The 22,818-nt window shown below is 39.4% G+C and overlaps 1 protein-coding gene across 5 annotated transcripts in view; it reads right to left on the reverse strand.

The window, feature by feature from the left end:
• CACNB3 (calcium voltage-gated channel auxiliary subunit beta 3) overlaps positions 1-22,818 on the reverse strand; it is a 184,394-nt gene that overhangs the window by 21,685 nt on the left and 139,891 nt on the right. For 4 of the 5 annotated variants that reach the window (XR_012688642.1, XM_075199646.1, XM_075199645.1 and 1 more), the window contains exons 4-7: positions 17,793-17,908; positions 17,640-17,713; positions 14,126-14,145; positions 10,648-10,728 (exon numbers count right to left, since the gene is read on the reverse strand). Coding sequence is in view for 4 of the 5 variants with exons in the window: in XM_075199646.1 (XP_075055747.1) it covers positions 10,648-10,728; positions 14,126-14,145; positions 17,640-17,713; positions 17,793-17,908 (291 nt within the window). In the remaining variant the exon portion in view is untranslated. Of the gene's footprint in view, positions 1-10,647; positions 10,729-14,125; positions 14,146-17,639; positions 17,714-17,792; positions 17,909-22,818 lie in introns of those variants that run through there. The other variant, XM_075199647.1, reaches the window with a different exon arrangement.

Raw genomic sequence — 22,818 nt, forward strand, 5'->3', positions numbered from 1 at the left:
TAATCAGAATCTTTCCAGGAAGAAGCAGATTAGTCTGCAAAACCTTGTGTTGTAAGAGGACCGCAGAGTTGCTTGTTCTCATCACACGTTATTATGCTCTTGGTGAATAAAATCTAGGAATTTTTGGGGTTCTTAGTGACTCAGCACGTGCCCTTAAACATGCAGATGTCTAGTTGCCTATTGAACTTTGTGAAAACATAGATCTGGCATATGATAGATGACCTTCAATTAGTAAGTGAGCACAATGATGATACTGACTGAGCAGTTTTTGACAGGTGACAGTAGGGTGTCAGCATGCAATAATTAGATACGCTGCAATAAGAAAATGTGGCCTGCAGGCAGGGGAGGGCTGGCAATTTTTAGCCTGGGAGGCAAGACTCGACATTTTAAAGGAAACAAAATGCAGGTGGCTCAGTGACCCAGCCTAAGGTAGCCCACTATAGGGCCAGCCCGGGAGCAGATGCCCAGCTTGCCCCTGCCTGCAGAATATACTGTGCCATGGAGTGAATAATTGGAATAATGGGGTCTCTGGGGTGTTACTCCCCTGGTTATATTAGTTAAGGGTATGGAGACCTCAGGTAATATGTTACAGGAGACTGGAATTATCTTTTAATGACTCATTGGATTCAATTTACTGAATGGAAATTCCATTTTTGCAAATAAGTTCATTTAGGAACACCACATTATGGAATACAAAAGTGAAAATATTATTTGACTAAAAGCCCAAAATAATAAGAATAATTCTATGTCTGCTGCATTTGAGATGCCTTTTCCTCATTACATGGGCATTTCAATTAAGCATTCTAGAACTTTACAATTTGACTAGCAGAGTGGAACTGATCTATTTCAGTCAGTAAAGCTCATTTGTGAACTACAACAAATGCGCTGAGTGGAAACAATATAAAGGTCACATCAAAGTCCAACTGTGACAGAGCTTCTGTGCCCGGGGCTGGACAATCTGAGATGTGTTCATCGCAGGGGTCAGAGCTTATCCCACAGGGATTCCCGTAGTGGCTGGATCTGCACCAGTACAGCGCAAGGTATGGACTGGCACGTTCATACCTAAGTAGACAGGTGACCAGGAATGATGAATCAACATACAATTGTGGTGGACAATAAAGGTCACCAACCCCATCTGGTTACAGAGCAGTCTGGGAGAATGGGTACTGAACTATATAAGCCCAGCTCCCATCTCCATACAGCCTCTCTTCCACTGCACAGCAGAAAACCTGCTTCCAGAACAGCTCCAGTCCACTTCCCTGTGTGCTCTGCATCGTCAAAGATATCACACATACACACACGCATGTACACATACACGTATGTACACACACTAAAGGATCCCTGTAGCTACATGTATACACAAATAAAGGATTAATACAATATGGAGGTAACTTAGTGACATAATGTTACTGGAAATTAAACTGCAAACTCACTTCTGAGAATTGTTTAGGAACATCTTATAACATCTTGCCTGGTAAACTAGAATGTACTGTATGTAAAGATTATGGGCCTGATTAGTCTTCGGGAGGCAACCAGTATGCAACTTGTGTTTAGAAAATGAGCACGGAACTTGAGCGTATTTCCGACCGTATTCAAATACAAGTGGATCTCAATATACGTTTCCATTTGAATCTGGGTATAAGTACGTGCTGGATAAACATTATTTGCTGTATGTGGAAAGGAAGAACAGAATTCAGGATACGCACAAGCAAATGTGCAATATAAAGGCACATCAGAACGCATGCAAAAATAAATATTTTATAAAACAAATCAACAACTCTTAATACTATAATAATTACTAAAAATATTTGTAGAACTTTTTTATATTTTTAACAATAAATACATAAATCAGAATAATGCGTATTGTACATACAAGGCATTTTTATAGTCTATCTTGTACACACATGTTCTGTGTTTTCTAATGGAACGCATACATGTAGTTTTTTAAAAAAAAGTCTATGACGTGTTAGTCATCAATAACAGTCGGCACTTACACCCGCCCTGGTGCTGGTGCAAATGATCCAGCTGAAAAACACATACTTTTAGAGAAACCCAGGACTTGAATCGGTCTGCCCTTAGGCTGGGTACACACTACAACAAAATTGGTAAGGCACAATGTCCTATGAGGAGGTGTGCACAATTTGAAGGGAACTCCAATGCACTCCATGACTGTCAGGTCACTTTGCCCCACATTTCCAGCCTATCATCATGACCACTCACTGGTTCACAACACAGCGGGTCCTGACTGAGAGCACGAAACATCCTTATATCAGATCCCCTAATAGTACATGTCGCGAATATACAAGTAGTACAAATAAATGTATAAGTCTCATTTCATTAAACATTCTCTAGCTTGCAAAGGGTTAAGGTTTAGACATCATGTGTCTCTCCGGCTGTTGTCTCTGTGCTAGCATTCCTCCTTTCCCCTGTCTGGGTCCTGCTTCGGATTACTGCAGCCTGCGATCTGGCCTCTAGATTTTTCCACATATTGATGGTCAGTGTAAGTTATTGTGATAACTTTTTATGGCCTAAAATGCAGGTGATTCTCTGTGTGGGGCAGAAATCTATGCAATATAATCCCAATCAGAGGGACTTTTATCTGACATGCTGGTAAATAGACCACTGACTGCCAAATCTGTATTTGTTGTGTAGCCGCAGCACTCATTAGGTCTAGCGCAATACATTTCTTCTGTAAGATTACCGAAAGCCACACAGAGAACCGGGAGAACACATCTGGCAGCTAAATTGTCGTTCCAATTCTGCAGAGTACATACACACTGCAGAATTGGAACAACACTGTTCCATCATTGAACGAGAATTTTTAGTTCACTTTAAAAAGCTTGATCAACGATACAATTGCTTGGGAGCGATAATCGTTCCTCATTGCAGGGTACTCAAATTTGCAGTGCGGCATAGGGTACAGTTATTGTTAAACCTGTGGTAACATTCTGTAAGCAGGAAAATAAAATGAATGGAAAATTTACATAATGCAGCATTGCTCTGCCAACCAAAGAATAGCAAGATATCTCATACAACAAAACAATTCAGAACTGAGAATGTACTATGAAGGATACCCACATCCTCGGGTCAACATCGGCGACAATAGTGCTATCGCTGGAGGTAAGATTTGTATAGTTATCACCTATTTAACAAGCCTATATAGCAAGGATTATGGCAAGTGTTATCGCCAACTTGGAATAAAACATTTTTCAATGGTCAATATTTTTTTTTAAAAATAGTTTTTTTCCATATTTTTATCTACCGTAATTTTTACTAGTTATTTTTTTTATTTTTTTTATGGATTACTGCGCATGCAAGACCTGGCTAGCCAAGTCATGCATGTGCATATCTCCTCAGACTGACCTAGCGAACTCTTACCACTTTGGGCCGGTATCGCCAAGCAGCTGTGTATTACTCAACTGCCATGGTGCGATTTAAATAATATATTATGGCGTTCGGTGATTCTGTATCGCTGTGAAAATCAGCCTTATCACCAAATATTAATAAACATCCCAATGTTTTAAGTTGTAGTACTTAATTATTACCAAATATGAATTTGATGCCATTTAATGTAATTTTGTGGTGGTACTGTATGTAGATCAGTTATAATCTGGGCCTTTTTTTTATAAGACTTAGAGGTATATTTACTAAACTGCGGGTTTGAAAAAGTGGAGATGTTGCCTATAGCAACCAATCAGATTCTAGTTGTCATTTATTTAGTACATTCTACAAAATGACAGCTATAATCTGATTGGTTGCTATAGGTAACATCTCCATTTTTTGAAACCCACAGTTTAGTAAATATACCCCTTTTATCTGTTGCATAGTTACAACTGTTTCTTTTTATGTACTCTTTATTTATTGCTTGTTCAACATCAAATAAACAGATACAATTCCACATAATTCTGTATACACTTGTCATTAATACAAAAAACCAGAAGCCAGGGTCTACTGGGACATCGACCTTGCAAAGAAACCTGAAAGACCTTTCGCTAAAAAGGTGTTATATAGAGCATTCCCACCATATATGAAACAGGGAACCTGCTTCACAGTTGCATCTTCAACAAATGGATGGGATATTTGTGGATAGTTTGTTAAGGAGGCTAGTGTATCTGTAAAGGAGGCCAGTGTATCTGTAACACCCTATCATAAATTGCATATCAACAATGGTAAGGCTAGAGGAGCATATCTTTGTTATTGTCAACATGATCAGCCAATGATCCTCCTCCAGAGTGGGATTTAAGTCTCTTTGCCAAGCTTCCGTATACTTAGGCAATGATTATTTTGTAGAGTTGTGATATGGTGTGCCTTGGATTCTGAAAGGGTTCTTAAAGGGAGTTCATTTCTTGTGGAGGATATGGTCTCGACCCAGGTCCTGGGTCAAGACCAAGGGCTAGATTTACTAAGCTGCGGGTTTGAAAAAGTGGGGATGTTGCCTATAGCAACCAATCAGATTCTAGCTTTCATTTATTTAGTACATTCTACAAAATGACAGCTAGAATCTGATTGGTTGCTATAGGCAACATCCCCACTTTTTCAAACCCGCAGCTTAGTAAATCTAGCCCCAAGAGTTTAATCTGGAAATACGTCCACTGCTCCTTGACAGAAAGTGATAGAGATCGTTGCCAGTTGTTTTAATGATTTGTCCCTAAAAATTGTTGTGTCTGGCACTGACTGTATTGTTCAACATTGATCAACTGCACAATAAAATTTCCCCTTTTTAATGAACTTAGAGGCAATTTTTGCCATTTGTGCTAATTTAAAGTTCTTTGTAAGTTGAAATTTATTCAACAGGAATATTAAAAATGCAAAGAAGTTTAAATATACTAAAACTAAATATCTCCTCACCTCTCTCCCCCATGACACCCACCTGGGGCATATTTCCTACTGATTTTAGCAAACAAGGTCAAAGGTTAAAGACCTTGCTTACATGTTTACATACCTCCAACAAAAGTCCCCTCAATATGTTAAGCCTATACAAATTCATTAAAATAAGACATTTCAGGCACCCATTACCCCCGACTAAGGTTCTCAGGGATGTTACCCATTTGAACGCACCTGCAGACACAAACCTACCTGTAAGGGAATGATCCATCAAATATATGGTATCTTGCTTGACTCTGCTCTCCCCATAGCTTCCTATACAGTAATACCACAAACATAATGGGAGAGAGCCCTCGACTCCCCCACCAAACAAGTAGGCGTTGGAGGATATGAGATTAGGAATTTCCTAAAGCTCCATCTTAACTAAGATTAAGGAAACTTCTTACAAAGTATATTGCTGGTTGTACTATACTCCAGCTAGACTTAGTAAGATGTTTCCTACAGCCTCAACTGACTGATGGACAAACGGTGGCCACAGAGGTAACCTCGTCCACATCTGGTGGTCATGCCCTGTGATAGCCCTTTACTGCAACAAAATTCAGACTAATGAGCAGCTTGTTTTAGGCCCTGGACCCTTAGATATTTCTCTTACTTTATCCACTGCAAATTCTTAAAAAGTATTCTAGGAAACTGTTCTCACATATTTTAGCTGCAGCAAAGGGCCTAATAGCCAAGAACTGGAAAAATCCTCTCCCACCTCCTAGGCACTTAAGATATTTGGCATACAGCAGCAATGGAGAAAATCACCTACAACCACCTCCACAACAGGGGCAATGTATTTGGTCTAGATCCTCTGGCTATTTGTTAAGAGCTGATCTCAGCCCTCCTCCTCCTTGATCTATGCCAATGGACCATGCAAGATGGCAAGGCCTACCCATCACAAGCTTTTCCCCACCCTAAGAATAATTCTTCCCAACCTTCCGTACATACCTCAAAACACCAAATCAGCTGGGCACCTCTTTCCCTTTGCTATATAGGAAGAGAAGTAGACTGTATTGCTACAATTAGTTCTATATCTCCATTCTCCCCTTCATTTCCAATCCCACCATACCCCTTCCTAAAAATGAGCCATATTAATGAACACACAAGGTTATAATGCCTTTGCTTCCATTAGTTGTTCTGTACACTATATGACTTAGAATAGCGTGTGGCATGCTTAGATGCATCGGTTCATCAGCAATGTGTCCCCGGAAGCTGGCAGTTATGCTCTTACTTGCACACATTGAAGGCGGTCATTTTGTGAGCTGAAATTATAATAAGTCTGTCAATTCACTTGGAATTAATTACTGCACTGAGGCATAAAGCGCTTTGTGTCTCAGTGATACAACTTTCTCATGAACTGACTTATTCAGATGAATATGTCTTTAGCGCACAAAATCCCTGCCTTCACTGTTTGTAAGCAATATGTACCATTTAGGCCGCCATGGGTGTATGTGACAAGCCACGGCAATGGGTACACTTTAAAGAGAATCCATCAACTACAATTGTCTATTAATTCTCTCCTTTTTTAAGATGCATTCATTAGAGCAGCCTGTGTTCATTTCTTTTTCCTATATGTTCTTAATAGAATTCCCACATGGACAATAGAAAAAACTTAAACCCAGTATATTTGCTGATATTGTATTTCTAGGCTCCTGAGAAGTTAGCTGATGCTAGGAAAAAGCAGCATTCAGAGCATACTGCTGAGGAAGAATCCCATTACATTTTTTTTTGCTTACATCAACCATTTTACTTAGTCTAACTTTCTAGTGACTAAGGGACATATTTACTATAGGGTGAAACGCCCTAGGGGTGGCAAAAACACAGAAAGCTTCCCCTATATATCATGAATTAACCACCGCAATAGCATTGCTATTGCCAACAGTGTCCGTAGATAATCTTTCTCCTGCAAAGTACTAGCGCAAACCCTTTTATGGTCATCTCAGGATGGTGAAACAGTAAGAAAAACAGAATAAAGCATTTGTTCATTCATTTTCTTCTAAGTGGAACTGAAAGCCCAAGTGTAGGCTTCCAGTTCCAATGCACATATGTGAAGCGGCTAGCCAGGTCACACATCTGTGAAAGCCCTCTGGTAGCTGAGTGCCTAATTGCAGAAACCCCCACTCATATTATGTGGAACTTTTCAAGGGAGCTCTCTTATAGGGGGAACCCCGTCCCCTAATTCAGCGCCTGCAATCTAGCTGCCTATGCATGACCGCCCCTCACAATATGGGGGCCTTTTCAAGGGGGCTCTTACACATGATCTTCTCTCACAATATATGTGGCTTCAGCCAATCACACTCACCCCTTCCGCAGGTCGCTTATTTATATAAATTGCCAATGCACTTATTTTTAATATTGTGTATATTTTGAGATAGGAAATCACTATTTCTGAGAACACGGTAGAAAATGTGTTTTTTCTGTTTAGCCTCTCTAGAGGAAATGCATTATGTCTGATGTATATATCTGATACAATGAGCCTTTGTTTACCAATGAGCCTTTGGTGCATTGTGGTGTGGGGAAGTGGCTTGTTTTGGGATTTTTTTTATTTTTTTTTGTTGTTGTTCTGTTGGAATGTGTATTCGGCGACTTTCTGAAGTATTCATGCCAGTTAGACCTTTTGACTTGCTAGTGGGTCTCCTGCCTCTAAAATAAGATCCAGGAAATCACAGCAAGGTTTTTAAGAATTTCAGAGCTAAGTATAAATATTATAGTGGCTTTGCAATGCATGTAAAACCATGTTTTGGTAAACGGGGTTACATCCTAATTCTAAAAATAGCCTGTGTCCAAGTCTGTATAAAATGCACTGAATTGTACACTGAAATGTATTATTCTGATTTCAACTGACCTGATCACTGGGACCTTTAACCAGTGAGAGCAAATAAACATCTTGCTTCAAGATCTGCTTGAAAACATCTTCAATATTGCCTTAATCCTGTGACCTGCAGATTAGACCCTAAAACGAATCCGTTCTCGGGCAGTCTGAGGTTTGGACCCAAGCTTTTCCAGTACCACCGCTCTGCCTGCTACCCATGCAGCCCTGGTTAGTGTGATAGACCAGGGATAGATCCATCCACAGCAACCCTGATCTATAGTGAGAGGTCAGGAGTACCAGCCCGGGTACACTAACAATGAGGTACACTAGCAGCGTCAGTTACCCAGAAGGAACGTGGTTCTGAGTGCCATAGAAGGAGCTCAGTGGTGGCAGTATTGTAAGCCCCTCCTACTGCGGCAAGAGGGCACATTTGGGATAACGAAAGGGAGAGGTGGCAAAGTAAGCCCAGTCGGTTCCCAGCAACAACAGACAGGGTGGCATAGGCGGTCCATCCTGACACACAGGTCCTCAAGTTTAAACTTGGGTGAATTTAGATGCTCATTTTTAATAAACAGTGTGTGTGTAGACATTATATAGAACCAGTCAGCTAAGAAGTGCCACCCTGGCAGGGTATTATTCCTTGGCCTTAGCCCAGGGTTATGCACCACACAATTATAACTCTTGAATTACAAGACATAATATATAGCTGTTTGTGTTCAGTGTTAAAGTGTACTTGTGTACACTTACCACAGAAGGGCTACCTCAAATTTGTCAAAGATCCTTCAGGTCTCCTTGACCATGCTGTGATACACAACATCATTGCAGAACAATTAACTCAAATCCCATGCTATACCAAAATGGCAGGAGGACAGGAGATGTTGTCCCTGTAAACTGACATTTGAATAGATCCCTCCCCTCAACCAGTAATGATCCCTCTAGATGCTACTAAACCAGTGTTTCGCAACTCCAGTCCTCAGGACCCACTAACAGTGCAGGATTGCCAGGTGACCAGTGAAATAATTATACCACTTGCTACAATGTGTCAGTCAGTAATGAATACACCTGTGCTCCAGCAAGGAGATATGGAAAACATGTACTGCTAGGGGGTCCTGAGGACTGGAGATGAGAAACATTGTCCCAAACCCTCCCCTAACATTTAAACCACCAATCTCTGTTCCATCTTACATGTCCCTTCCCTAAAAGTTAACATCCTTACTACCTGCTTACTCATAGGGGTATATTGACTAAACTGCAGGTTGGAAAAAGTGGAGATATTGCTTATAGCAACCAATCAGATTCCAGTTATCATCATCATTTATTTATATAGCGCCACTAATTCCGCAGCGCTGTACAGAGAACTCATTCACATCAGTCCCTGCCCCATTGGAGCTTACAGTCTAAATTCCCTTACACACACTCACACACAGACAGACAGAGAGGGAGACAGACAGAGAGGGAGACACTAGGTTCAATTTTGATAGCAGCCAATTAACCTACCAGTATGTTTTTGGAGTGTGGGAGGAAACCGGAGCACCCGGAGGAAACCCACGCAAACACAGGGAGAACATACAAACTCCACACAGATAAGGCCATGGTCGGGAATCAAACTCATGACCCCAGTGCTGTGAGGCAGAAGTGCTAACCACTAGGCCACTGTGCTGCCCTAGTTATCATTTGTTTACTACATTCTACAAAATGACAACTAGAATCTGATTGGTTCCTATACAGAACATCTCTACTTTTCAGACCCGCAGTTTAGTAAATATACCCCCTAGTCTCAGTCATGCCCCCTTACACCTGACTTTGACCGATTCCATGGGGGTTCGTTAATGTTAGCCTACACACTTTTCAAGTAATATAAAAGGGAAAGAGACTGTTTAATCTTTACAGAGATCTATAAAATGTTGTGCTGTCCAAGCAAGCCCCTGACAGACACATATTGATATATTTTGTAAAGAATCCCAGCACAAATGTTTTGAACCCATTACTTTTGTAAACATTTGCAGTTCTTATTGATGCGTTAAATCTAAATTACAAGCTACTTCATATAAATAGCATTCACAAACAGAATTAGTGTAGTGGGAATATATCCCTATAGTCGTCACCTAAAAGAAAGCAGTAGTTGACTTTAATGAGCTACACAAACATCATGTTACTGAGGTGCTTGGCCACAAGCATACAGACCAACCATTCTGATATAGGTGGATAGTCCTGATTTGAGGGATCTGTCCCACCATCCCAATCGGGGCAGCTTTGTCCCGCAGGTGGGAAATTTGGGTGGTATGTTTCACTCACTGCTGCTCTGCATGGCAGAGTAGTGGTGAATAGGTGCGTGCACACTGGTGCACATGGCAATAGAGGTATTTGAGGGGAGGAGCGCACCAGGCAGCCTAGCACTCCAAAAGCACTAGGCTCGACCCGGGGGTGTTGCTGGAAACCCAAATATTGGGTGGTATGCACAAGCCTCAGTAATGTCACAGGTTCTTAGCGGATTAATAGGCTGCATCTTCAGAAACACTGGTTTTGCCTACAAAATGTTAGCCACCGTCATGTATAGCATATGGGTAATTGCCTGGTATAAGAACATTTACATATGCCTTTGTGGATATTTCAAGATTCCCTTTAATATTTGAGCATCTTCCATTTTTTAAATGTAGTGGCCTGTTCTGCAAATTCTGCTCTCGTAATAAATTCTTATACAAATTCAGTTTCCCCACATTTCCTATTTTCACTACATACATGATATTATCTCATATCCCAGAAAAACATGCTACAATAGATAGATTTATTACAGTTTTTTGGACTGTTTTTTGCTCACTTTACTGGACAAATGTGACAAAAAGAGGACATTGCAAAAAATGAAAATGCTAAATAATAAAACACATTTCCTGCATAATTCCTGGTATATTAACTTTATTTCCACAATGAAAATATATCTGTCCCTCTTTCCCTCCTCCTCGTTATGTTACCTCATATCCTTTGAGAGAAGGCCCAACAAGAACCACTGGTCGCATAGATGGAACAACATCGTATGGTGCGACAAGCTCTGTCTGAAAGGCAAATAGATTCCTTTAGCAGATGGAATATTGCGGTAACATTGTACAAATTAACAGATGTGTGCTAAGTGCTTCATGGAAAGGCTGCCAACATCTTGCCATTGCAATTAGTGTTTTATGGCTACAGCACATAATTAATATTGGTCTGGAAGCCGTCTACATTATACTCTGCAGTTTATATCTACTATATAAGCCATAGCTACAGTAAAATCTAACATCAACGGTTCCATGGCATTCAGTTGAGTTTACTACATGTCTAGGAAGTATAGTTAGGAAAAGGTACAAAAGTACATGGTTAGGCCAAATCATTACATTAATTGGAAACGGTAAACCCCCTTTAAGTGTGTGTACCATATTTCTGAGCCTTCTGAATGTGCCCCCTCTCTAATTTCTCCATGTTCCTGCAGCAGTCAGACATTTATCAGTGCAGCCTAAAGCGCTGCAACAAATTGCATAACACAAATAGATCTGACTGACAGCTGGATTATATTAGAACATTGACACATTAACTGATGAGTGTAATGTCAGAGCAAAGACTGCAGAAAGAGTATAAACTCTGGCGTTCCTATTACTCCTGTGTTTGGGTTCTCTCCAGAATAGAAACCATCTCATAGCCAGAACCAATGACTATAAACCTAGTATATTCTTACAGCACAAAATCTAAGCTGGTCTAATAAGATTATTCTGAGACAGTCACAAATAGATGTAGGGTGGGGTACGGTTTTTCGGTAGCAAAAAACCCGACGCCCACTTGCCCTACAAAAAAAAGACGAAAGTGTTAAAAAACTATGTGCCTTAGCGACTCCACAGCTAAGCGATGCACCACAATGCTGACCGCAAGTCATTTCACTTGGATTCCTTTAAATTTAAAGTGGCAATGTCGGGTTAAGTGTTTAAACACTTAACCTGCGTTGGCTTGACATTGGCGCTTTAAATGTAAAGGAATCCAAGTCGTGATGACAAGAAACTGTACTGCCGGACATCTCTTCATTAGAAATGACTTGCAGTCAGCATTGTGGTGCATCGCTTAGCTGCGGAGTTGTTGTAAAGGTAAGTCTATCAATAGTCACATAGTTTAACACTTTTGTCTTTTTTTTGTAGGGCAAGTGTGTGTCAGAGCGGTGGTAATCGTTAATACGATTACCACTGATCACAGCATGTAATGTTACGTGGAAACTGCTCTTACTTTGCTGTATCTGTGCTAAGGGGCTAACCTCTACCTATCAAAACAAACCGGATAGCTTGTGTGCCCACAATGCCTGGAAACGTTCACATATATGTTTGTGACATATTGTCACATGATGCCTTTTAATACTGGATAAACCTGTATCACTCATATCAAAAGTCAACAGCTACTTCTTATTTACTAATACATTTGTATTAATAGCATACCTCTACAACCATTTAGGCAGGACAGTCTCGACTTGAGGGCTTTTGCCCTCCATCCCGACAGGGGGGGAAAGTTTGGAGGTATTCTGTTCACAAGACATGGCAGAGCAGTGGGGAATGGGTACGGGTGCACTGCATTTAGGGAGTTTGTAGGGGACCACGCCCACATAGTGCCTCCGTCTCAATGCTACCTACCCAAATGTTGGGAGGTATGTAATAGTACGGTGAGAGGTGTACAAAAATGACTTTTGGTTACAGTCACCATACTGTCTACAATACATAGGATATTGGGTTCATACACAGCAGACAAACAGAAATGTGCCTAAAAATTCCCTAAAATGTTGTGTAACTTCAGTCAGTGGAATAAAATTGGACTTGTAGCCCAATAACTTTCTGTACATCTTCTTTCATATATCCATCTTGAGGTGTGAATGTGCATCTCTAAAGATACTGGTGGCCATTTACAACAAGCCAGCACACCTCCTTTCTGCTCTTGTGTATTATTATAAGTATCAGTATAGTATCATGACACAAATAAATAACAGGACACAAACTTAAAATATGGGTGGCGGGCTAGCATAGGCATGTATGTATGTAATAAATTATATATATATATATATATATATATATATATATATATATATAGTGGCAGGGCCCAGCTACTGCTGAAACACACTCTGACAACTTGCAGTTTTAATGTCAGGATGATAAAATGATAAATGTATTTGACACTATACAGATTTCACACCACTTCGTGAGACCCTAACCACTAGCTAGCCAAAAACCAACCAGCTTCCCTTTAAGAGGAAATGCTTAACTTTCCTTAATGAATCAGGCCCTATGTCAGTGGGTGCAAATGACACCATACGAAGCCAAATAGACTTTATAAATAACATTTCAAAGAACGTTGGTGAAAATCTAAGACTGTATTTATTATATAAAAGTCCCTTGTAAAGAAAATGAGGACATTTTAATTCCCATTACGTTATTCTTTGCTGGAGTTTTTATTTTATATATTCTTATTTACTACTAGATCACGCACCGAAGAATTACAATGCCGTATCCACTATTAAATGGGACACGGGATGAAACTCCTTTTACATTTTTCAATTATTTAAATTTTATAGTGAAACTTTTAGTTCAAAGAATTTTTAATACAAAAATAAAAATAAGTAGACATCAGTGTGCATTGGGTAAGTATTCCTAGGAATTAATGCTATGCTATTTTAATATTATATATTGACACCAAAGGCTGTTGGTCAAGACCCCAAGCTGTTAAGAATAATACAAAGAAATCCTGCTCAATAAAGATTATGAATTATTTAAACATGTGGGTATGCGTATGTTGACTAAAGAGTGTTGTATATATTCACTATCATTATCATCATCCTGTTTTAGGTTCTGTGAAACAGTAAATTGTATTTAACAAAATTGTGCTTTCTACCTTTGTAATAATTAAAGGAACACTATTTGTCAATTATAGTGTATGACTCATTTACTGTTAGATTGTATAAAGTGTTTCCGTGGTACCCTTAGACAGCAAGATAAACAGGGCCTGGGGGAGATGTTACCTAGACAGGAGAGGCCATAACAGGTGCCCTCATACGTTATATGTCCTTATATATTGTGTGTACCATGGTAGGAGTCATGGATATTTGTAGTAATAATGGCTCTTACTGTAATAGAAGAAGGTGAATAAATCATTAACCAGTCTATAAAAGTTACCATCCAACAATTATGTGCTGTGATTGGAAAAGTGCTGATCAGAAATCAGCCTAGACCTGGACTTCTGGCATTTGAGATTATGTAATAAGGTTCCAGAACAGAACATAGTGGATAATATTACACAGAAAATCTTGAGACTGAACATGAGTCATGTTTAACCTCTTCCATGCCAGAAACCTCTATGTATATCAACTCTCAATAGTTTTCAATAACTTTATGGATTTGTGAGTGAATTCATGTGTTTATGTTTAACATGCTATATCCATAAGAAACTTACCTGTTTTTGCTTCTGTTTGGCTTATTAGGGGAAACAAAGCATTGATATTGAGAACACTTTATACTGTAGACTTGAGGGTAACTTAATGAAGATCATACTTCATACAGGATACAAAAAATGTCACCAACAAGGACCCATTTAGTGCTTACATGTTATAATTTAGTTTCCAAAAATATGGGATGAAAGCACCCTCCAATTTTAACCGGAGAAACATCTTAGAAGTGTGAATTTATGTTTTAATCAACATTTAAACAGTAATTTTTAATTATCCATACACATATTTATGATTACAGTGTAACGTACAAAAGGCATTAAAGGCAGTGGTGATTCTGATTCTCATGAATATTTTACATCACCTGCAACTGCAAGAGAACACGATTTCTTATGTCCCTGTTCATAAACCCTGATGTTTATTTGGACATTTTATCAACCACACTCAAGCTGAAGGCTGCTTTTTATAAAAATAAAATTAAATCAATTGTTCAAACAGTAAAAATATTCCTCTACTTTTGTGAACTAATATTTATAATGATATTGTGTATTAAATGACAAAAAAAAAATATTAGCATTTAAAAAGCTATTTCAATGCACTTCTAAATCATATGACAGGCCCAGTATCTTTTAATGAATCCCCCTCTAGATTTGTAGCAATTCAGATGGATTCTAATATATATATATGTGATTCTTATACTCCGTAATGTTCAATATCCGAAGATTACATTGCATTGTAAAAATCCTAAACACCAGGGTACAACTTTGGAATGTATTGTGAGCTCTATTGTTAAAACAGATGAGCCATTTAAATTTGGGTAAATCCCACTCATCTGAGTTTTACATATCCAAATTTGAGTCTCAGTTTGATTTGGAATTGCCAGCGCTCCTTAGATCTGAAATTGAGGCAAAATGTCATATTCCCATAACATGACAACCCCTTGTGATGGACGTCATTTTGACTCAAGGAGTGAATGGGGTTACGTATGGGAGCAAAAAAAGGCAAAAAATCTGAGCAAATTTATCATTTATCAGAAATCAGAAAACCACTATTGATGAAACAAAGGGAGCAAATAGGCACCCAAAAACAAATGAAGCAATAATACAATAGTATTTAATTTTAATGGAGAAAAAAAATTAAACTGCTGTTATTGTATATACGTACTTCAGGGCATATGAGAATGGGAAAGAGAGTTACTAAAACACATTATCAATAAAACGATAGTGATCAATCGATATGAGCTTGTAGTTGATAATACTGGTTATAGGCTATTAATTGGCAATAGAAGAAAAAAAAGCACAGTAGTATAATATAATATTCTCATAACAATAATAATAGAGCTGTACAGACAATACAGGCCAATGATTTGTGTCATCAAATCATCATTAGCTATTATATATATATTCAAATGTACTAGAAGACAAATATTCTTCCCCACATAATTTGTTTTGCATAAGTAATCATTTTGGGAATGGACAAACAAGTATATACTGTATTATACATAAGGGACGTGGTTGCAGTTTTGTTAGATAAAGCAACAATAACTAATGCAATGTATTAAGCAGGTAGCTGAAGAGGCACAAATTGAAATGACATCAGGTACATACTTACTATCAGATAAATTTAGAATTTTTAGGGAATTATTTAAAATTGCATAAATAGACAGGATAGAGTCCATAACTTTATTACATGTGAAACAATTAGCTTGCTCAAAAAATAATGATAACGATGATTTGTTAGTATTAATAAAAAATAAATAATTATCAGTAAAGTATGGCATAAGTAAGTAAACATTATTGTTATTTCTGATAGGCAATAAAACAAATGAAAAGTAAATAGTATAATATAAATAATATACTAATAACATGAACATGCAGCAAGTTTGATCCTAATTCCAGGATAATTCCAGCTTGCCACATTAGGCATATCTTTCCAAATCTCCTAAATGTAAGGAGTTGTATGAAGATGTGCTGCTTACACCAGGGGTCGGCAACCCCTGGCATGCGTGGCAGGAGTGCCACGCAGCTCCCTGCATTCTGGCAAGCCGACCGGCTGTCAATTCAGCTCATCTTGCCGACACTGAACTACTGCGCATGTCACCGTATCTACATCCAAAATACAGGGTCTAGCACTCATCTCTCGTTAAAAGTAATTGTGCATATTTTAAATGCGCTCTTCACATGTTGACGAACGCATAAAAATACAAACATGTAAAGGAGTCACAATAATTCAAAGGTGACATCCGGAGCCAGACGCTTAACTGTTTGCATCTGCACTTGCACCTACAGTGCATAACTTGGACTCTGGAGTAACAGGGTCAATCAGATCATATCCGTTAATAAAAGACCCATTCCTGCACAATAACAAAAAGATATGTTGCTGTCTGAGCTTATGTTGCTGGATGCAATAGTTTAATCCTTACAATGTATTGTACTGACTAATTCAGTGCAGCTATGACAGCAGGGTGACAAGGAATAATTGGCTTATTGTTACAAAAGGCAACAAATGCCTGGCATGCTCTTAAGATGCTAATGAAGTCTGATATTTTATTACAGTATTTAATCATGATTATTTTATTACAAAGTTGGTTCATACCATACAATTTCCAGGATTTATGCTGTCTGAATAACAAATCATATCATTGCTGTCTTAGGTCCACTTGACATAGACAGCAGCTTGTCGCATTTGAAAATTGCATTGTAATTGCATAAAAAGTAGTTGAAGCTGCAGTCGGTACATTTGGGGCACAATATTTTTTGCTCCAAAGAAAACAACAAAAGCAGATCATTTATGATAGAGGACGCATCTCAATGGAGGGCCAAAGCTAAAAAGTATTTTATTTACTTTGTGATGTCATATGCCTGCCATAACACATTGTATATGCCAGAAGGAATGTTACATCTGCTATATTATATGAAGCCTAATAGCTAATGCATCTTTATTGCCCATACAAGCTGGTTCTGTGTATGTGGTGTAAGTACGCCTGCTGTAAACATGGCATATATTCAACAGATGCATCCGATTTAGCATATAGCCTGAAATACGCTATTATGGCATGTGCATTTTTGGGCCGTAATTTACTTTCAAGTTGTGTTCAACTCGGTCGGCATCAGGCCCAATAAGCATCAATGTTGCAGTTACTGTCATGAAATAATCTCTTACACAGGAATAGTTATCAGAAGGGACTACTCAACATACTGGAGAAAACTGGAGCTCACAGCATCTAAGAGGTGATTTACCAACAAAGTGTGTAATAAAACACAGCTGGAAAACAGATATTTGCTGTAGTTGTCTAACATGTACTATCATAGCTAATTACGGGTTATTGCAGATCTGCACTTGTTTAGTAAATAACCCCCTAATGAATACTACCACCGTGCACTTGTTCTTTTCCAAGAAAATACTATTCACGTGACATTGTCCATTCTCTCCCCATAAATAATACATTTTTGGTGGCAACTTTACTTCATTAGATTAGCCTGATTTATACCTTCCAATATAAAAGTAAAGTACAATATTTACCTATGGACGGGGGAGGCGAACGCCGATTTCCTGAGACCATGTCTCCCAAACCAGAGGTGTTACCACCAGACCTCCTGGACACAGAACAACATGTTACTTGCGTTGCATTGTACAATGAGAAGAAAGTCATGCATGTGCTGTCTGATCTCTCGCCTTGCTTTCTGCTCCTGTTTCAGACGAATGGCCTCTAGCCTCTGAGGGCTTGGGATAAAGGCGATGTCTCCCCCCTCTTTTACTAGCCGCCCGATCCACCAGTCATTGTTGTATTTCTAGAAAATGGGTTAAACAAGGATGTAAGTTGTAAGGTTCTACAAATGTTACCTGGAAATGGGTAAATATACTAATGTGATGTGGTTGGATACTATTACATCAACAAAATAATTTTTAATATAAAACACCATACTTACTAATAGAATGTAGAATATTTCCGATTATACAGTAAATGATCTAATCACCTGCATACATATTGTTGTTAGGTGGGTTTGGTTTCCTTATTTATAGTCTGTTATAGTTTGTGTATATACCGAGATGGGCCTAACTGTTATGTTGCCTGATACAGCAACTGAGATGGTCCTTTGGCATCACATACCGAACCTAAGGTTCTGCCCTACCGCACACAGACATTGAAATCAGGCGTTGAACGTGAGTTCTTAAAACCTTCTAAACGTGCTGTAACACTGAGAGTCCAAGCAATAAGTGACAAATGTTCATATCACTCTGCACTGGGTCAATATCAACATTGCCTGAAACATTCATGAGCGTTAATGCTTGATTCTTAGTACACTGTGCTGCAAGGAGGCTGTAAGAACAACCTTTGAATGCTCTTTATAATAGCAAGGACAATCTACTTTTGAAAAAAAGTTGTTTTACTAAACTTGTGTGTACACAGCCTAAATTCCCTAACATACACACTAGGGTCAATTTGAAGCAGCCAATTAACCTACTAGTAAGTTTTTGGATTGTGGAAGGAAACCAGAGCACCCGGAGGAAACCTACGTAAACATGGGGAGAACATACAAACTCCACACAGATAGGGCCATGCATAATTGCTATCGGCACATCAGCCCAGAACGCTGTCCTGTTCGATAGTGACTGGGGATGGAGCAGATATTGTGTTGTGTGTCTACATGATGGTGCCTATGACTTCATATAAGACCCAGACATTTCAAAAAACATACTGGTAGGTTTATTGGCTGCTAACAAATTGACCCAAGTCTGTGTGTGCCTCTCTCTGTCTGTCTGTCTGTGTGTGTGTGTATGTTAGGGAATTTAGACTGTAAGCTCCAATGGGGCAGGGACTGATGTGAGTGAGTTCTCTGTACAGCGCTGCGGAATTAGTGGTGCTATATAAATAAATGATGATGATTATGATGATGATGACATTTCAAGTTATGTCCCTGAGTACAGAATTATAAATGGATCTCAAACTATTAACTGTAATTTGAATTGTTTGAAGGACTGGCACATTCGCATGCCGCAGCAGAACAAGAAATACACAAAAGCTTAGAGGCCAAATGTATTAAATATGAAACACATTATACCTGTAACACTGTCCCCTCCTTCCTACCCTCCACAAACTGTATACTTGTTTGTTTATAATTTTGTTTCTGCTTCACTGTAATGCTTTTTGGAAAACCCCAGTAAGAAGATAAAACACAATATTATATAGACATTATAAAAACCAACACACAATACTAAAGACACACAATTATGGGGCCCCTGAGTATGAATAGCGTAAATGAGAAAAGTGTAATATGTACCACTGTATTTATATAATTTAATAATAGTCCTCTCTAATCACAGATGCTTCAATTATAATCAATAATAAACATGCCTTCTCCTCACTGGCCTCCCCCTCTCCCATCTTGTCCCCCTTCGATCTGTACTTAATGCGGCTGCTAGACTCATCTTTCTCTCACGCCGCTCCTTCTCTGCCTCCCCTCTCTACCATGCTTTACGCTGGCTCCCTTTCCCCTACAGAATCCTCTTTAAACTCCTTACTACCACTTACAAAGCTAGCTCCCAGTCTACTGCCCCCTATATCTCTAACCTCCTCACCATCCACACTCCTGCCCGCTCCCTGCGCTCGGCAAACGACCGTCGCCTCTCCTCCACTCTAATGACCTCTTCCCACCGCAGAATCCAAGACTTCTCCCGAGCTGCCCCCCTGCAATGGAATGACCTCCCTCGCTCCATCTGTCTCGCACCCAATCTATGCTCCTTCAAACGGGCACTCAAAACTCACCTGTTCCTGAAAGCCTTCCAACCATCCACTTAACCCCTCATCCACTCTGCAGTTCTCCCCCCTCTCCCCTGTCCCTTTTTCTCCCTCGTATCACTGCCTCCCTTTCGTGCCTTTTTGTCCACCTTCCCTTAGGATGTAAGCTCGCATGAGCAGGGCCCCTCTCCCCTCCTGTCTCCATACCGACTCTTCTGTTCCGTATTTACTCCATATGTCTGCCCGGAGTTTCTGAAGCATTGGTACTTTGTGTTTATTGTTCTGTAATGTTTCACCCTGTATAGTCTACTGTTTGTACTATGTAAGGCGCTGCGGAAACCTTGTGGCGCCCAACAAATAAATGATAATAATAATAATAATAATGCTATAGTCTGTATATTAGTGCCTGAGGCACCTTGGGCCTGATTAATTAATAAACGTTCGGGGCATCTCTCAGGTATGTGATTTTCAGCCGTATCACTTGCAGCAGCTACAGGGCCGTTGTAAGTGCTGATAACTAGTGATGAGGGTCGTGTGTGCATGCTAGAACATGTGTTTGCAATTAAGAGCATCTGTAAAAATGCATGTTATGCACAGCAGCAATTAATAACATCTTGATATATGTATTTCATGTATAAAAAATAAATTTATTTTTTATCAATTTTTATATTGACAGGTGTTAATGTATTTATTTTTTTTTATATCTGTGCGCATTGTGCATATCCTGCAGTCAGGGGTGCTGAGAGGAGGAGGGATGGGTACAAATTACCTGGGGCCGGGTTGGCTGGGGGGCCCGGGAACCCACTGGATCACTATAAGTAAAAAAAATATTTTCTGCCCGCTGGTGTCACAGTGTGTAATGACAGTGTGTGTCAACACACACTGTTTAGCCTGCAGAGTGCCAAATCTTGCAAGATTACAAAATCTTTCCCTGCTCACTCTGTAGGACGTCTTCTGCCAGCAGCATAGGTAAGTACAGTGGGCTAAAATGTGCTTTTGGGGGGTGGGGGGAGGGGGGGTTATAACTTATTATTTTTTATTCATTTGTGTTCTTTGTTTTTTTTAAATTTTGTTTGTTCTTGTCTTCATTTATTTATTTACAATTTTATTATCTAGTTATGTTTTATTCTTTTTATCACCTTTCTTTTTACCTATTTGCTTTTACCTATCTACTCCTATTTAATGTAACCTAATGTATACCATTACTCATATTTCTCATTGCCTGTCTATACCTTCTATTCTTACTTTTGCCACATTCTATATCCTCAATTTTATTTTGAGTTCAACCTCTATTTCTATCATTTTCATGTCCATTTTCTCTTCTCTTTTACTTTCATTTTTACTCTTAATTCATTTGTACTAATTGTATAATGTTCATATTTTAATCCTATTAAGAATATCTAGCTGTATATCTACCCACCTACATTGTCCTAATTTTAGGCTTCCAAAGTCTGTTCTATATTTATCACATTCCACCTCACATTCTCAACTCTGTCCCATCCTACTACCACCCACGATCTGGCCTACCTCACTCCTATCCCTAATTCGTATCCATGTACTAATTCCTGATCCTATATCTACCTTTCCATATACACACTTACACCTACACTTATACCTCCACCACACTTCCTCTCCACCCTCACCCCCACTGCATACCCGTTTCTATCTATACCCCAAATCTCCAACCACACACTCACCACTTTCTCCATTTCTATCTTTTCCTACACCTATGTTTATTAATCTATGTTTATTAATCTCTATCTATGTTTATTAATCTCTAACTATTAAGTCCTGCACCACCATATACATCCAAAACCAACTTCCACTCCATACTATACCTACAGCGCCATCCTTACATCTATCAATACCCCTATTTATAGACCCTCCTTCAGTACCTATATCTTATTGTATCCACTGGCATTTGCTATTCTAATTGATATTATATTTTTCAATTATCCTCTAACCCTCTCTCCATCTCCCATATCCTACACTATCTCACCCTAAATATCCATCTGAGACTACCATCCCCAACACAATGCCTCCAGTACCTTCCAGTTCTACGAACCTTAACTGCATCACAGCGAACATCCCTCACGGACAAAAGCTGCAAAACCACACCAAGACAGCCTACCACGTCCTGCACTCCATGGCTACGGAAAGATAAGTATTTACTATTTCTAGTACTACACACTTCTAGTTTTACTGGGTGGAGGAACCCGTGTCAGTAGCGCACACACACCTACACCCACCCAAGCCTAGCGCAATAGTATACCCTCTACTTTACTGGGGGTTATAATGTGTCTTGGAGGAGTTTTAATACGTCTTGGGGGGGTTATAATGTGTCTCAGGGGTGAAATAATATGTCTTGGAGGGGTGCCATAATGAGTCTTATTACTTGAATTTCCATATTTACATTTTCCAACAGGTCCCAACATTTCAGGATACATGCAAGAATCCAGAACCAGGTTGTGAAAGCTGCAATAACAGGTAGGTGAGAGTAACATCATTTTAATACATAATGGGGGAATTCAATTAGCCGCAAAGTGTCCCCGGAAGGTCCACGAGACACTTTGAGACGGAGATTGACAGAAATCTCCTCCCATTTTTCCTTGTACCTCTATGGGGTGTGAGGGAAAATGAGCGGAGATTTCTACTATAACATCGCCGGCAATTGAATCTTCCCCAATATGTCACGGAGCGCATCCATGCCCCATGTTTACCACGCTCGATATCATGTGACCACGTCCCTCTGTGGCAATGGCGGCATACAGCGCCTTTCCTGCTCGCCTGTGGAGGGGTGGCCCCAAAAAGCTGCTGTACCAGGGCCCCAACTTCCTCTTGACGGCCCTGCCTGCAGCGTGTTGTTGTCAACTACAAACATTTCTTTCGATCCGCTTGTACTTGAATATGGACATACTTGCATGCAATTTCTGTGTAATTAACAAAACGCAAATTGCCTTC

This window comes from Mixophyes fleayi, chromosome 2, assembly GCF_038048845.1.
Source record: "Mixophyes fleayi isolate aMixFle1 chromosome 2, aMixFle1.hap1, whole genome shotgun sequence".
In the NCBI taxonomy this organism is placed as follows: Eukaryota; Metazoa; Chordata; class Amphibia; order Anura; family Limnodynastidae; genus Mixophyes; species Mixophyes fleayi.